The sequence below is a fragment of the Stegostoma tigrinum genome, chromosome 48, assembly GCF_030684315.1.
Source record: "Stegostoma tigrinum isolate sSteTig4 chromosome 48, sSteTig4.hap1, whole genome shotgun sequence".
Taxonomy (NCBI): domain Eukaryota; kingdom Metazoa; phylum Chordata; class Chondrichthyes; order Orectolobiformes; family Stegostomatidae; genus Stegostoma; species Stegostoma tigrinum.
The window spans coordinates 4785824-4802454 of record NC_081401.1 but is presented as its reverse complement, the minus strand read 5'-3'; the positions used below and the strand labels follow the sequence as shown (position 1 = coordinate 4802454).

Sequence of the window (16631 nt, the reverse complement as noted above, 5' to 3'; positions counted from 1 at the left end):
TTGGCAGTGACAGCCTGTCAGTGTAACTTCTACTTTTTCCTCTTGCAGATCGGCTGTTGGAGGCACAACCGGTGACAAGATGACAGCTGTGCATTTGAAGCCAAGCTGTTTCCTCTTTCTCTGTCTCTTCTTCCAGGGTGCCCTGAGTGCCTGTACAACCGGGCTTGCCAGTGAGTGCCGCAATGCCAACTTTGTGCCAGGGGCCCAGTTGGCGGGTTTGGGCTACGACGTGGTGACCCTTGAGCCCAAGGGCGCCTTTGTGATTGACATGAACACCTGGCAATTCGCCAATGGGAGCTGCATCCTCTGCCACAATGAGCATCTTGGTAATGTGCGCCAGCGGTTGCCTATCTCACTGGTGGACTGGCGCACCCTGAGCTCCTGCCGGCGCTCAATCTCCAGCCAACTCTACCGCTCGGCTGATAAGCTGGCACAGTCAGCCACCTCTGACATCACCAATGACTGGCAGGTGGGCCTGCATCTCAAAGGAGCCAAACTGGTGCTGGCCGGTTCCAAGTCCAAGCTGGTGAGTTTTGGCACCTCCCGCTCCAAAAACGACCGCTACAGTTTCACCAATCACCAGTTCCAGTGCCGCTACTATCAGTATCGGGTGAAGGACAAGCCCCTCCTGGCACCTGAGTTTGCCCGCTCCCTCTCCAGCCTCCCTCCCAATGGCAAGAAGGACCAGTACAGGAAGCTGGTGGCCACCTACGGCACTCATTACCTCATGTCAGTGGAGCTTGGTGGGCACTTTAAGGATGTAACGGCTATTCGGACATGTGAGGTGGCATCCAAGGGCTACACCATTGAGGAGGTGAAAGACTGCCTGTCAATGGAGGCCAGTTTCACTGCGCAGCTGAGGGCAGGTGTCTCAGTGAGAAAGAAGAAATGCAAGAAAATGGCACGTGCTATACAGCACAGTGACACGGTCTACCAGGCCTTCAATGATCGGGAAACGGAGGTGACGGGGGGCAAGGTTGAGCAGGGGGCTGACCTTTTCTTCTCCGGGGACAGTTCAGCCTTCTCCCACTGGATGAACAGTCTGACCTCTAACCCCGGCACAGTTCGCTATGACCTGGTGCCTCTTCACCACCTGTTTTCCATGAGTGACCCCAAGCAAAAGACCCTGCAGCGCTACATCAGCGACTACATCATGCTCAATGCCCTCTCCAAGCAATGCAAGGTGCGTGCTCCATGCCCCCATGGATCCTACCGCAACCCCCACCAACGCTGTAACTGCGCGTGCCGTGAGAATAATCATGTGGACCGGAATTGTTGCCCCAAGGAGAAGGGGCTGGGCCATCTGGTGGTGACTGTCAAGGAGGGCCGTGACCTCTGGGGCGACGTTTTCACGGCCACTGATGGCTACGTGGTGGTCAGATATGGCCGACAGGAGGCCAGGACCAATGTGATCTCGAACAACAACAATCCCTCGTGGAATACCAAGTTGGACCTGGGTGAGGTCAAGGCCAGTAGTGGGCACATGCTGACCATCAAGGTTTGGGACCAGGATACCATCAAAAGCGACGATCTCCTGGGGAAATGTGAGGTCAGTCTGACCTCCGGCACCCACAGGAAGGTCTGCTACCTCCAGTATGGCAAGGTGACCTATGATTACACCTTCACCTGTGGCCCCCACCTGGGTGGTGCCACCTGCCAGGCCTATGTGGCCCTCCCTGGCAGCATGGCCTTCACCTCTTATGTGGGCACCACCAACCACACCCTCCACCTCAACACAGTCATGCTCAATCGCTCTGAACCAATATTCCCAGTGGTCTACTTCCCCTAATCCTTGCTCAGATACTGTCATGGCAATATCATAGCGGCATCATTTAGTATGGGAGGGCTTTGTGCCATCAAAATGAAATGCCTTGAAGCTTTGTCCAAGCACGCAAGCAGTGCTATGATGTGAAGTGACAACTATAAAGACCATGCTCGTTTCTGTATGCATTTTTATAATTTTACATTTTTTCAATAAATTCAACTCTTTGGCATTTAGCCTGTTTCACATGTCAGTCTTTCTGGGTGCACTTGGTCAGTGAGTTTGTTGCATGGTGTGAGGTTGTACGTTGGAACTGTGAAGACTGAGTGAATGGGAAGAGTCTCAGGTCTATTGGGATTGTGTTTAATGAAAGACAATGGGAAGCGATTCGGGTCCATTGGGATTGTGTAGCCTGATCGCTAATCGCCACCCCCGACCTTGAAAGACTGTGTCAAGGTTTCCCTCTGTCGGGGGAAGGTGGAGAAGCTGCCTGACAGCTCCACACTGGGTGACTGATGGACGCAGGGAGACTGAACAGCAGGGGGCAGTCATTGACAGCTCATTCAGAGCCTACTGTCACAAGGGGAAGGTCACACATGAAGCAAAAGCTTTACATGTTCCTTATTCCACCAGCTCACACAGCACTGCCTGACCTGGTTTTAACTGGCTGACTATGATAAGGCACCAATTCTCAACTCATTCCTTCTCAAAGAGAATTGCTCTTTCAAAGACATCCCTGACAGGGGCAGAGAGAAAATCTTTCATTCACACCCACACATAGAAAGGTCTGCCACCTCTAATATGGCGGAGTGACCTACAACAACGTTCTTGATTGTCACCTGGGGGTTTTGCCTTACAGCCCGGAGTACACACTCAGACCAATGACCCCCCACCGCTGCTTTGCTTGGTCACGGGCAACTGCACCGTCCCTTCTTGTGTCATCTCTTCTATGCCCTGCAATCCTATGGGAACTGTATCTCTGTTATCTTCCCAGGAGTCAACTTCACCCTCTCTGTGTCACAATCATTGCCGGGGGGGGGGGGGGGGGGGGGGGGAAGAGAGATAGAGCGAGAGAGAGAACGAGACAATTATTGTCTCACTCATTCTCACTGTCCCTCATGCATAAATACAAACGTCTTATGGTCAATCATTGTCTTGCTCACTCTCCTTCTGTCTCTCTCACACAATCAAAGTCTATCTCACTTCTCTCTGTCATTTTCTCACTTATACTCCGTGTGTCTGTCTCTCTCTCACACTCACACACAACCATTGTCTCATTCACTCTCCCTCTTTCTCTCTCTCACAATCATTATTTCGCTCACACTAAGACACACACATGATCATTGTCTCGCTTGCTCACTCCGAGACACATGCGCACACATACACAATCATTGGGAGAGTGAGGGAGACAGTCTGTTTCTCTCTCATACACACAGGCACAATCATTGTTTTGCTCTCTCAGACACACACACATTGTTTTTCTGACTCTCTCTGAAGGCTCACCTAGAAACACACAATCACTTTCACGCTTGCTCTCTCAGACACGGATCCGTGTTTAATCCACAATCGGGGACATGTACACACTGACAGAATACCACCCCACGTCCCTGTTTAATCCACACCGGAGGGGTTGTGTACGGTCTGACAGAATACCGCCCTGTATCCTTGTTTAATCCATACGGGTGGATGTAAAAACTGCCTTATTGAGGGGTAATAAATGCTGGCAGCATGATGCAGCCAATGTCCCATAATGAAGATAAATTGGAGTCTGTGTACTCACCAAAGCATCGTGAACAACCGCTTAGTTCAGGGACAGGAACAGCTCCTCAATAAAGATGAACGCCTGAGGGAAAGATAGGGAGGGGACAGAGAGAGAGAGATGGGGAGGTCTGTGAAAATACAGAGTATACGAGAAGGGGACTGAAGTAGGGGATGGGCAAGGTGGACAGGGAGGAGTGGAGATAAGGGGGTAAAGCAGGTAAAGGTGGTGAGAGAAAGGGGGAGAAGAGTGACAGGTGAAGCCAAGTTGTCAGGATAGGGAGGGCAAGGGTCCGGAAGAGGGAGTGGGAAAGAGAAGAATTTGACAAGATGGAGGGTGAAGAGGGTTGGGTGAAAGAATGATGGGGAAGAGGAAGGAGTGACAGCTGAAGGGGGGTGGTGAAGGAGTGAGAGTGGGTTAGGCAGAAATTGGCAATGGATGGGCAGGTCAAGGGACAGAGAAGAGGGGGACATGGTAGGGGGGAAAGGGCCGAGAAGGTGGAGGGGGTGGAAGAGTGACCGCAAGCAGGTCACACCATTTCATAAGAAGAGACTGAACATTTCGAACATTTTCTCCCATTCGAGTCAGATCGGCATCCAAGACACTGGAGAATGCAATCCCAGCCATCCCCACGAATCTCTCCACCTGGGATAGTTTTGCTGCCCCAAGTTCAGCCTGATCAATCTCCCTCAGTAGGAGGGCCGTACTTCCTCAGGAACGGAGGCCAAATCCATGCACAGCACTCCAGTATGGTCTCACCAAGGCTGTAGACCATCAGAACGAGATATCCCTGCTCTTTATTGACACCAACGCACCAATGGTCATCTTAATGAGTTGCTGTACTTGCACATCAGCTTTCAGTGACTCATTAACTAGAACACCCAGCTCCCCTTTCAATGTTGCCATACTTCAATATTGAAGAAAAACACTGTATTTTTCACCTCTTTGGTCTGATGAAATCTGACAGTGTCATACTTATCCATTTTATATTCTAACCATTTGCTCACTCACTCCCAAAGCACCCCCCAGCACTCGCAATCCCCATTCCCACCCGATTCTGGGATGTCTGTGAACCTGGAATTATCACCAGGACACTTCCCAAATCTCTGTCCATGTCACGGATTGTGAGCAGCTGGGGTCTGAACACTCATCCAGTCACATGGCTGGATAAGGCTGAGATTGGCCCGTATATTGCCCACATTCTGTCCCCTGTTGGGAACAATACTATGGCTTGAAGAGATGTGTTTTGTCCTTTCCTTATGAAGAATGGTTAAGGGAGTGGCGACGAACAGTCTCCTCAGAGCCAAGAAGGTTAACAGAGAGGTCTTGGGATTATTTTTGAAAGGTTTAAACAACAGAAGCTGTCTGAATTGGTCGGGTCAAGCTTTTACACAAACAGGATTTTTAGGCTTGGTTTTTCAGTACCAATTGCTGCCAACAGCTTGAAGCTGGATGTGGAATCTATTTCTCCTCTCTCTGTTATAGCTTAAAGCTGGTGGTTCCCTTCCTGCTAGTAGAATTGCATGCGAAACAATCTATTTTACTGAATTTGCCCACGACAAGGGTGTGTTTATGGGATGTTACGATATTGGTGCAGCTCCTACTTAGAAGTTAAAAAATGTACCATCCTATCAACTTTGCCAACAGTGAAGTCATTCCAGTTCTTTCTTTTGTTGTATTTTAACTATAGCGCATGATTAATGTGCGTTTTGCTTTAGGACTAATAGTCAGACCATTCAAATTGCACGCAAAGACTGGCACTTGCCTTTACCATAAGAAAAAGATTGGGTCCAGGCTGCATTCTTCATACAGATGAAGGGTTGGTTGGTCTGGCCCATAACAAATGTGGGTTCTTGTCTGGGTCAAAATCTCTAATTCCAGGTTGGGTTCAGGATCGTTAGACTCAAAAGGCAGGGACTGGTTAGTGATGGCGTTCTCTTGTCAGGTGATGAATTTGGTTGGTTTAAATAGGATGTGTGCCTTATGTAATAAGGGCTCTTACAGTCACTGAACGTTTCCGGGGGCGGGGGTGGGTGGAAGAGGTCATGTCAGGAGTGATACAGACAGCAAGGCAAAATCTTTGGAATTAGCCAACAAGCTTGTGCTTGTGAGGGAAGGGAAGATAATTGTGGCAATCACACAGCATTCACAATAGCCAGGAATGCCATCAGAATCTTTGGCAATGGCTAAACTTTCAATTGTAAATCAAACAAAGTAATGTGGGCAGGTGGACAAGGGCACAGAAAATAGATCAAACATACGACATTCTGACACAGATCATTTTTGTCAAGTTCAAAAATTGACTTTCTGAAGTCAAGTAGTGAGAACTCACGTAGAAGAGCAGAGGGTTAAAACTGCAAGATTAGCAGCTGACATGGCCGGTTTTAATGGGTTGGTTCATAAATCAAAGTCTGGCTTTCCACATCAATTTTATTGTGTGAAGAATAGAAATTGTGGAAAAGAAAAATCCTCAGGTGGTAAGGGAAAAATGAGATCAGATTAAAAATAGTAAAGATAAGTTATCACAGAGTATAAAGGAAAATCATCTGGGTGGGAGGGAACAGATGTGTAAAAAGCTCATGTGTTTTCTCTGTAATAAAGTAGGCCACATGAAGTCCCACTGTTGGTGGTTGAAAAGAAACACTAGGAAGGCGTATGTGAGAAAACAGGTAAATCAAGTGTGTTTTATCAAAATGGTAAGGCAAAGTGCAGTGGAGTCTCAAAAACTGTAAAAGAATATACAGCCTGGTCAAAGGTTAGTGCAGAACAAAGTGCCAGATCTCTTTAAGGAAATTACCTCCGTGGGTAAGGTTTATTCATGTAAGCCATGAGGGGGCAGGTAAAGAAATTGAAATTTTAACAGATATGGGAGCAAGTTAATCTTTGACAGTGAGAGATGTAGAGATTTATAATTCAGGAAGGAGTACTGCCAGTAAGGATGGTACTATGTGGAATTCATGGTGAGAACAGCAGCATTCCATTGTATGAAGTGAGGTTGGAGAGTTCGGTGAAAAGCGGCAAAGTGAAGAAAGGAGCAATAGAGAAATTCTTGGCTCTGGAAATAGTTTATCTTCGGTAATGAGATAGCTGGATCACAGGTGGCAGTGATGCCTAATGTGGTTGAAAAGCCATTGGAAAATCAGGCACCTGAGGAGTATATCCTTAGATTTTTCCTGACCGTGTGGTAACAAGGTCACAAAACCACAGGCAGAAACAGAGGAGGAAGTAAACACTAAAGATAACGGAAGTTGAAGCTGAATTATCAGAGACCATGTTTGATCCACGGGAAGTGACAACCTTGTGGTATTATTGCTCGACTATTAATCCAGAGACCTAGATAGTATTCCGGGAACTTGGGTTTGAATCATGCTATGGCAAATGGTGGAACTTGTATTTAATAAATATTTAAGAACCTAATGATGACTGTGAATCAATTGTCAGAAAAACCCATCTGGCTCATTCGTGTCCTTTCGGGAAGGAAACTGCCATCCTTAGCTGGTCTGGCCCACATGTGACTCCAAACTCTCAGCAATGTAGCTGACTCAACTGGGCTCTGAGTAATTAAGGATGGGCAATAAGTGCTGCCTGGCCAGCGTTGCGCTCATCCCATGAATGAATAAAGAATCCAGTGCTTGAAAAGAAACAAGAACAAGTGGAAAACAAACTGGATATTTTTAATAATGAAAGCAGGTGTTTCTAAAAACATACACAGAACAGCAATCTGAACTTTCCCAAAATGTTACTGTCCTAAAAAAGATGCCTTGATGAGGAAAGGGAGACCATCACATATTCAGGCTGATGAGAAATAGGCAGAAATTAATCAAATTATTTCACCAGTGAGTTTAGAAAGGTGGTGTTGCAGATAGCAGATAAATTACCAGTTGGAGGTCACTTGGGAGTAAAGAAACCTCAAGCCAAAATACAAAAAACATTTTTGTTGGTCGAGGTTGATTTTTAGCAGACATGTCATATGTGTCAGGTAAGTGGAAAACCTCAGGCAGTGACAAAACCAAAACTTTCAATAACCATTCCCACATTTGAGAAACCTTTTACAAGAGTCTTCATTGATTGTGCAAGACCTATACCTAGAACAAAATTGGGAATCAGTATCTGTTAACCATAAGACATAGGAGTGGAAATAAGGCCATTCGGCCCATCGAGTCCACTCTGCCATTTAATCATAGCTGATGGGCATTTCAACTCCACTTACCCGCACTCTCCCCATAACCCTTAATTCCTTTCGAGATCAAGAATTTGACCGTAACAGATGCGTCTACTAGATTTCCAGAGGTCATTCCATTATGTAGGCTTGAAGAAGAATTACTCAGATGTTTCACTAGATACAGATTACCCACAAAATACAATCAGATAACGCATCAAATTTCACATCAGAACCGTTCAAAGAAATTAAGGATAGCTCAATCCACTGCATACCATCCTGTATCACAGTGAGCATTGGAATGGTGGCATCAAACTTTAAAGATGTTGAGAGCTGTAATCAAGGCTATCCAGAGGACTGGGATAAAGGAATCCCATTGTACTTTTTGCAATACAGGGTGTACCTCAGGAATCAACAAAATTCAGTCCATTTGAACTAGCTTTTGGGAATAAAGTGAGACAACCACTGAAATTGATTCAGGAGAACTTGGTGAGTCAGAGCTCACAGGCCACATATTTGGACTGTGTGTCAAACATTAGGGGCAGGTGAGTTAACTAGACTGCTTTTAAAAGTAGCATAGCATGTGATGAAGCAGGAAGCAGACAAGAATTTGTCATTTTGATAGTAGAGGTGCAATGTTAGTGCTGCTCTCAGCGGAAGGTGAACATTCGAAGAGCAAGTTTTAGTGGGTCTTATCAAATCAAAAGGAAATCTACTGAGGTGAATTATTTAATAAGAAACTCAGATACGGAGAAATCTCACTGAGAATGTCATGAGAACACACTCAAAGGTATTTTGATAGGGAAGGAAAGCAAAATGAGAATGTGTTACTTGTTACAACACAGCGTGAAGGGACAAGTTCACATGATTCTGAATGGGACATTCCTCAAATTAAATTGGATATTGAGAAAATTCTTAAAAATTCAGGTAAATTGAGTTACCTTCAGAGGAAAAGCAAAATGACCTGAAAGCATTATTACTTACACATGGAGACACATGTGGGAATAAGCTGGGAAGTACTAATCTAATTTGCAGGATGTAGATACAGGAAATGCTGTTCGACTTAAGCAACATCCTTACAGATGTGACTCTCTAATACTGGCACAGGTTCAAAAAGAAACTGAATCGAAGAGAGCTGCAGCAACTGAAGCTCACCCACAGTAATGGTGCCGAAACCAGACGGCATTCAGCAATTATTTATGGTCTATCGCAAAATCAAAAGATTTACAAAATCCGATTCCATGTTTTGAAGACCACTGAAAAGGTGGACAAGCAACTTTTATTTAAAGGTTGGACTTACTCAGAGGATACTAGCAGGCACCTGTATCCAAAACAGTGAAGGAAATTTCAGCTTTTGTGATGGTGAATGGACTGTACCAATTTAAACTCATACCATTCAGCATGAAAAGTACATCAGCCACATTTCAAAGACTAACCAATGAAGTCATTTCAGGATTACACGATTGAGTGGCGTACACTGATAACCTGGAGATTTTTAGGTCACACATGAAAGGAACATTTGCAGCATTTTTTTGGAATTGTTCAATCGCCCTCAGGAGGCAGACTTGTTGATAAAGCTGGCTAAGAGCGAGTTTGACAAAGCAGAAATCATGTTCCTGGGCCATATCACTGGACATGGATACTTGGCCGCATGGGATGCGAAAACGACAGGTACTGGGAAGTTTCTCATACCATCAACAATGACGGAAGTGCTATAATCCCTGGGACTGAGTGGTTTTTCTTGAAGTCTGTATCAAATTTAGCAGTGATTGCCATACTGTCTGACTTCTTGAAGAAGTGCAGAAAGTATCAGCATAGATCGACTAGTAGATGCATTTGACAGCCTGAAAGCTAGAATAACCGCTATCATAGTGTTAGTCGCTCCTAATTACACAAAGCCATTCAAGATGGCGATCGATTTGAGTGATATGGGTGTCAATACTATACTCTTGCAAGACGACAACGAGGAGAGAAAGGCCTATTGGGTATTTTTCTAGGAAACTGAATACTCACCAATAGAAATATTCCACGATAGTAAGCTTTAAGAGGTATATTCTGTCCTCTTCTTTGTATGAAGGTTGAGAAAGCGGTGTCCAGCAAGCTATTCAGATCCAAGAAAGTAAACAGTCTGAGACACCTTGGGTTTTTTGTTGAAAAGTTGGAACAATAGATGTAGCCTGAATGGTGTGGGGGGGGGGGGGAAGGGGGGGGGGAAGAGAGAGAGAGAGAGAGAGAGAGAGAGAGAGAGAGATAGAATCAAACGCCTGCACAACCAGGACTTTGAGGTTTGGTTTTTCAGTACCAGTTGCCAATGGGGCCTTCAAGCTGGATGCGGAAGCTGTTTTTCCTCTCTCTGTTACAGCTAAAAGTTGGGGATTCGCTTCCTCCTGGTAGAATTACATGCAAGGCAATGTATTTTACTGAATTTTCCACCAGCAAGGGTGTGTTTATGGGATATTACTATACTGGAGCACAAACCTACAAGTTAAAAAATGTGCAATTCTGTTAACTTTTCCAATGAAGTTAAGACATTCCAGTCCTGGTTCTTTGTTGTATTTCAAATACACTGTGAATGAAATGTGTTTTACCTTCAAGACAAGTAGTTTCACCAATCAAATTGCATGCTGAACGTAATGCCTGCCACTTGCCTTTAACATAAGGAACAGTTTGGGTCTGGGTTGGATACTTCATGTATTTTAAGGGGTTTAGTCTGGTCTGTAACAGCCAATCCTCCTCACAAGGGCGGACGAACACCCACATCCCCCCCAACCTTCTGACCCTCATTTTGTTTCTGAACCACTTCCTTCACTGAAAGCTGTCTGAAAATCCAAATGCACCTTATCTAAGGACACCCATTATCGAAGCAGCAATCGACGTGATCCTGTCATGACAAGTAAATGCTCCTGAAGATAAAGTGGAAAAGCCAGGAGCAAGTGAGGATGCTTAATCGACGCAAAGAGGATCAGAAAGAGTATCTGGATCTAAATGATGAGGCAGGCTGTCCCCAGAACCAGAAACCAGCAGGGGGAGAGGGACTGAGGGCGAGGGGCGAGGCCCCCAGGTGGGGGAGACACGGACTGAGGCCAAGGCCCCCAGGTGAGGTGGGGGTGACACGGACTGAGGGCGAGACACCCAGGTTGGGGGGGGAGGTGACACGGACTGAGGGCGAGACCCCCAGGTTGAAGGGGGGAGGTGACACGGACATGGCAAGGACCCCAGGTCAGGGTGACACGGACTGAGGGCAAGGGGGTGAGACCCCCAGGTTGGGGGGGGTGACACGGACTGAGGGCGGGGCCCCCGGCTGGGGTGGGCGGGGTGACACCGACTGAGGGCGGGGCCCCCGGCTGGGGTGACACGGTCTGAGGGCGGGGCCCCCCGGCTGGGGTGGGCGGGGTGACACGGTCTGAGGGCGGGGCCCCCGGCTGGGGTGGGCGGGGTGACACGGCTGGGGTGGGCGGGGTGACACGGTCTGAGGGCGGGGCCCCCCAGCTGGGGTGGGCGGGGTGACACTGTCTGAGGGCGGAGGCCCCGGCTGGGGTTGGCGGGGTGACACGGGTGAGGGCGGGGCGCCCCGGCTGGGGTGGGCGGGGTGACACGGTCTGAGGGCGGGGCCCCCGGGTGGGGTGGGCGGGGTGACACGGTCTGAGGGCGGGGCCCCCGGGTGGGGTGGGCGGGGTGACACGGTCTGAGGGCGGGGCGCCCCGGCTGGGGTGGGCGGGGTGACACGGTCTGAGGGCGGGGTGACACCGTCTGAGGGCGGGGCCCCCGGCTGGGGTGGGCGGGGTGACACGGTCTGAGGGCGGGGCCCCCGGCTGGGGTGGGCGGGGTGACACGGGTGAGGGCGGGGCCCCCGGCCGGGGTGACACGGACTGTGTGTGTGTGTCGGAGTGGGTGGGGGGGATGGAAGACACGGTTAAACAGTGATCCGTGAGAAACCCGTGGTTTGGGGGGGGGGCAAGCAAGATGGAGAGCGATCAGTTACCCACCTGCGTGTGATGGGAAATGAGGAACTGGTGGGTGATGATGGGGGGGGGGGGATCGTGCTGCCTGATAGGGGGCAGTTAGCCCTGGAATGGAGAAGAGCGGCCAACGTTGAAGAAGGAAACGTCTCGCCTGGACCGCGGGCAGCGGCCGGGATCGGACAGACTGGACTCACGGTGTTTTTTTTGGGGGGGGGAATTCATTTAAAAACAGAATAATAGGGACCTTACCTCCTCCGGTGGGGGGGGGATAAAAAAGATTTACTCGCCCCCTCGGTGACCGGCGGCAGCCGCCTCTCACGAAGCTCTGACGGCGCGGACGCGGCGGTTAACCACCTCGACACCTGATTGGCCAAGACCCGCCCCGGGGAAACTTCCAGAAGCTCGGCCGAGAACGCGAGCCCTGGCAGGGCTGCCTGGGAAACCCCGCGCTCTCGAACCGACGTCGCAACGATAGAGCCGGAGTTCGGCGCGTCAAACCGGAGGGTGGGTTGATATATTTTATTTTATCTACCGGGGAGGCACAGAGTGGTGGGGTGTGTGTGGTGGTTGTTGTTGTTTTGGATGTAGAATCAGGGATGGCAGCGGGCCGTTCGAGGCGAAGAGTTCTGGAAAGTTCGACGCCGCTCGGAACTTCGTGTTGGCCTCGTGCGGCGCGCAAAGGGGCCTGGGTACATTCATAGCCCCGCCCATTGGACCCCGGCGAGCTGGGCTGCGTGGTCCCAGAGGCAGGCGGATCACTGACTGGGGCCCGGGGTCCCAGAGGCAGGCGGATCGCTGACTGGGGCCCGGGGTCCCAGAGGCAGGCGGATCGCTGACTGGGGCCCGGGGTCCCAGAGGCAGGCGGATCGCTGACTGGGGCCCGGGGTCCCAGAGGCAGGCGGATCGCTGACTGGGGCCCGGGGTCCCAGAGGCAGGCGGATCGCTGACTGGGGCCCGGGGTCCCAGAGGCAGGCGGATCGCTGACTGGGGCCCGGGGTCCCAGAGGCAGGCGGATCGCTGACTGGGGCCCGGGGTCCCAGAGGCAGGCGGATCGCTGACTGGGGCCCGGGGTCCCAGAGGCAGGCGGATCGCTGACTGGGGCCCGGGGTCCCAGAGGCAGGCGGATCGCTGACTGGGGCCCGGGGTCCCAGAGGCAGGCGGATCGCTGACTGGGGCCCGGGGTCCCAGAGGCAGGCGGATCGCTGACTGGGGCCCGGGGTCCCAGAGGCAGGCGGATCGCTGACTGGGGCCCGGGGTCCCAGAGGCAGGCGGATCGCTGACTGGGGCCCGGGGTCCCAGAGGCAGGCGGATCGCTGACTGGGGCCCGGGGTCCCAGAGGCAGGCGGATCGCTGACTGGGGCCCGGGGTCCCAGAGGCAGGCGGATCGCTGACTGGGGCCCGGGGTCCCAGAGGCAGGCGGATCGCTGACTGGGGCCCGGGGTCCCAGAGGCAGGCGCTTACTGTTGGTCCAGGGAGCAGGGTCCTAGAGGCAGGCGGCTTATTGATTGGGGGTCAGGGTCCTAGAGGCAGGCGGATCACTGACTGGGGGTGGGGTCCTCGAGGCAGGCAGATCACTCTTGGTTCAGCGGCTGGGTCTTAGAGGCCGATTGTTACCTGATTGGGGGGGGGGGGCACAGCTGAGGGTTGGTGTCTTGCAGGGATTGGGGACAGGGTAAACAGGTTATTGGGGTTGAGGAGTAGGAGAAAGGAGAACGGGGTCAGGTGAATGGTGGCATGGGGGCCGAGTATAACCAGGGTGACGGGGGAGGAAAGTGAGTGGGGGGGGGTGGGAATGGGTGAGAGGATGGGATGAAAGATTATGGGGAAAAAGATGCAGGTGAGGCGATAGAATAGTGGGTGATGTAGGGAGTGAGAGGGGAGAAAAAGGGTAAAGTGGGGATGCAAATGTCACAAACAATGCAGTCGGACAGAACGGGTGAGAGAGAATGAGTGGACAAGGCAGGCAAGGAGTGAGAGATAAGGGTGAGGGTGGTAGTAAAGGTGGTGACAGGTAGGGGATGACAGTTGCTGGGGGCGTTGTGGGATGACTTGGCCCGGTGACGGTTGACTGAGTCAGGCAGTGTAGCAAGTTGCAGGGGATGAGGGAGCAATGTGACAGGTTTGAGGTGGAGATTAGAAATATAGAAACAGAAGTTTATACTCTCATAGATAACAAAATGTGAGGCTGGATGAACACAGCAGGCCAAGCAGCATCTCAGGAGCACAAAAGCTGACGTTTCGGGCCTAGACCCTCTCTGATGAAGGGTCTAGGCCCGAAACGTCAGCTTTTGTGCTCCTGAGATGCTGCTTGGCCTGCTGTGTTCATCCAGCCTCACATTTTGTTATCTTGGAATCTCCAGCATCTGCAGTTCCCATTATCTCTTTTATACTCTCATGTTCTTTTTTGTGATGCAATTTTTCGCATTTATTAAACTCCATCTGCCACTTCAGCCACTTGACCCAATCGATGGAAATCACTTAATAATCTTAGATTACCTTCTTCAGAAACACTTGCACTCATCTTTAGTGATGTGATCCATGCCTTGAGGGATCTGTCAGCTCTGTTTATCGGATTCAGACCATATAAGTAATATCTTGTGTGCTGTATTTACAAGTGCCTGCTGTATAAGGTGTTGGCAAGATATCTCTCATGAGCCATTGTATACCATCTGGTCCTCACAGGGAATATGGATATGGAGGCAGAATCTTTAACAAGAATTCCCAAACGGCCAGGGGATGTTTCAGAAAATAGAACAGAAATTTATCCTGTCGTGCAATTATACATGAAAAGTAATGGAAACCTTTTTTCAGTCACCCTACCACGGCACCATCGTTGATGATAGAAGTCATACGTAATAATGAAGAAAAGTTAAAGTTAAGACAAAGTTCATCACCATTCAGTTAACAGTTCCTGTGCTTAGGAAGAGCTGACTTATGGAACGATGGGATACCTGGAAGGTGAAGATTGCCTGCTGGGCAATGAGAAGAAGCTAAGAGGTGGCCGCACCAGGGGGAGACTGCCTTACCAGGACAATGCCATGTTGGGATGTGACTACTTTGCCAAGAGACTACCTCTGTGCAATGAGACCACCACCCTGGGAGATGGCGTTGTGAGCTGTTGGAAGCCATCTTGTCACTGGGCCAGGAGAAGCCTTCCAATGAAGCCTCGAAAACAAGGTAGGATGAATCTTGATAATAAGTGGAATAATTGGAAGCTGAAAAGAAGCAGTGTAAAAAAACAAAAGTAAAAGCAGTTGGAGTAGACTGGCTACGGGCTCCTGGGCTGTGTTGCACCTCCACTGCCGCCTTGAAAGGGTTACCAGGAAGTGGGGTGGGAGAAACAGGTCATGGGGTTGAAGAAAGAGATTACAGCGGTGAGACAGGGGGTGATGGGGTGGGAGAAATGCGTGTGAGTGAGAGGAGTGAGATTAAGAGGTGATAGGGTGGGGGGGAAGGATGATGACAACAAACCTCTGATAGACCAACATCCTCCTGCCCTACGTTGCTACCTTTGGCATTGTCCCCCTCATTGCGTCACCCCAACCTTCTTTCTCTCTCTGTCTCTCTCCCCCTCTCCAACTCATTCATGTCTCTCATTCCATCCTGAATTGGTCTCCCACCCTCATCCCTCCCTCTCTTTGTCTCTGTCAGTGTTTATCTCTCCCACTCTCCCTTTCCCTCTTTTGGTCTCTATCCATCTATTGGTATCTCGCTCCTTTACTCTATTCCCCCTCCCTCCTTCTCTCCTACTTCTCACTGCATCTCTACATCTTTGTCCTCCCACTCTATCTGCCCTCCCTCTCTCTCCATCCTCCTCTCCGCCTCATTCTTCCTGACTGCAAGGTATTCCTGACAGAACGAGCGACAGCATGGATGAGTGGGAATGGGAAACAGAGGCAAAGAGTACGGGGGAATAAGAGAGAGCCTCATCACTTTAAGTTGGGGTTAGTGATCGAGGGCTTGTTTAAGGAGTTCCTTGTGGGAGAGGAGGATGTTTGTTTGTGACCTGAGATTGTAATGTACTTAGCAGATATTGCTGTGTGACTGTATATCTCCCCTGTGTAGATTTTTAAAGATATAAGGCATCCCAGTGTTGCAATCTCCGTCTGTGCAGAAGACAAAACCTTTTTCCATTGCACCATCCTCTGTGGTGTCGTTGATGCAGAATCGAAGAATGAATTTTGATCAGTTATTGTGAAACTATACAGTGCAACCTTTTGAAAGAGAGAGTTGGGGTGAGGGTGTGTATGAGGATAGAGACAGAGAGAAACAGAGAGACTGAGGCGAGAGAGAGAGAGAGAGGAAATGGGAGTTGATAGAGAGAGACCGAGAGAGATTGTCAACTAGAGAGAAAAACATTGCAAAGAGAATAGGAGATACTTTGGGTAAGAGTAAGAGACTGCGGTCAGAGAGAGAGAGAGATACGGGGCTGGAGAGAGAGTGAGAGGAAAGGTGCGAATGAGAGAGAGGGGGAGAGAGGGAAGCGCAAGGAAGGGTAGAGAGAGACTGTGTTTGTGTGTGGGTACGTGTGAAAAAATGATCCTCTCTCTTTCACCCTATCAGGGACCCCTTTTAAAGAGAAAGTGTCTCTGTGCCTTTCAGTGGCCTGGTTGCTGTCCAGACTTTGAGAAGGACTCAGTTGAGAATTGGAGACTTGTCACAGCCAGACAGTTAAAACCAGGTCAGGCAGTGCTGTGTGAGCTGGTGGAATAAGGAACATGTAAAGTTTTGCCGTCCTGTGTGACCTCCCCTTTGTGACAGCAGGCTCTGAATGAGCTGTCAATGACTGCCTCAGAGATAGTAGGAACTGCAGATGCTGAAGAATCTGAGATAACAAGGTGTAGAGCTGTAGAAAATGAAGAAGGCTCCAGGCCCGAAATATCAGCCTTCCTGCACCTCTGATGCTGCTTGGCCGACTGTGTTCGTCCAGCTCTATACCTTGTTATCTCTGTCAATGACTGTCCCCTGCTGTTGAATCTCCCTCTGTCC

General features: G+C 49.7%; 2 protein-coding genes and 1 long non-coding RNA gene across 8 annotated transcripts in view; 2 read left to right on the top strand and 1 right to left on the bottom strand.

The window, feature by feature from the left end:
- The window catches only part of LOC132207474 (perforin-1-like), a 43227-nt gene extending 41297 nt beyond the window's left edge, over nucleotides 1–1930 (top strand). For all 3 annotated transcript variants that reach the window (XM_059643124.1, XM_059643123.1, XM_059643125.1), the window contains exon 2: nucleotides 49–1930. In XM_059643124.1, the coding sequence (XP_059499107.1) occupies nucleotides 49–1789 (1741 nt within the window). In that variant the 3' untranslated portion in view covers nucleotides 1790–1930. The remainder of the gene's footprint in view (nucleotides 1–48) is intronic.
- Nucleotides 1–12087, bottom strand: part of LOC125450140 (uncharacterized) — a 54780-nt gene extending 42693 nt beyond the window's left edge. Inside the window, exons 1-3 of one of the 2 annotated variants that reach the window (XR_007247019.1) lie at nucleotides 11892–12081; nucleotides 9694–9857; nucleotides 3408–3605 (exon numbers count right to left, since the gene is read on the bottom strand). This is a non-coding gene — a long non-coding RNA (uncharacterized LOC125450140). Of the gene's footprint in view, nucleotides 1–3407; nucleotides 3606–9693; nucleotides 9858–11891 lie in introns of those variants that run through there. The other variant, XR_009443491.1, reaches the window with a different exon arrangement.
- LOC125450139 (perforin-1-like) overlaps nucleotides 11734–16631 on the top strand; it is a 28360-nt gene continuing 23462 nt past the window's right edge. Inside the window, exons 1-2 of one of the 3 annotated variants that reach the window (XM_048526128.2) lie at nucleotides 11734–12146; nucleotides 14325–14819. The gene's annotated coding sequence lies outside the window, so the exon portion shown is untranslated. Of the gene's footprint in view, nucleotides 12147–13911; nucleotides 14820–16631 lie in introns of those variants that run through there. The other 2 variants (XM_048526131.2, XM_059643130.1) reach the window with 2 other exon arrangements.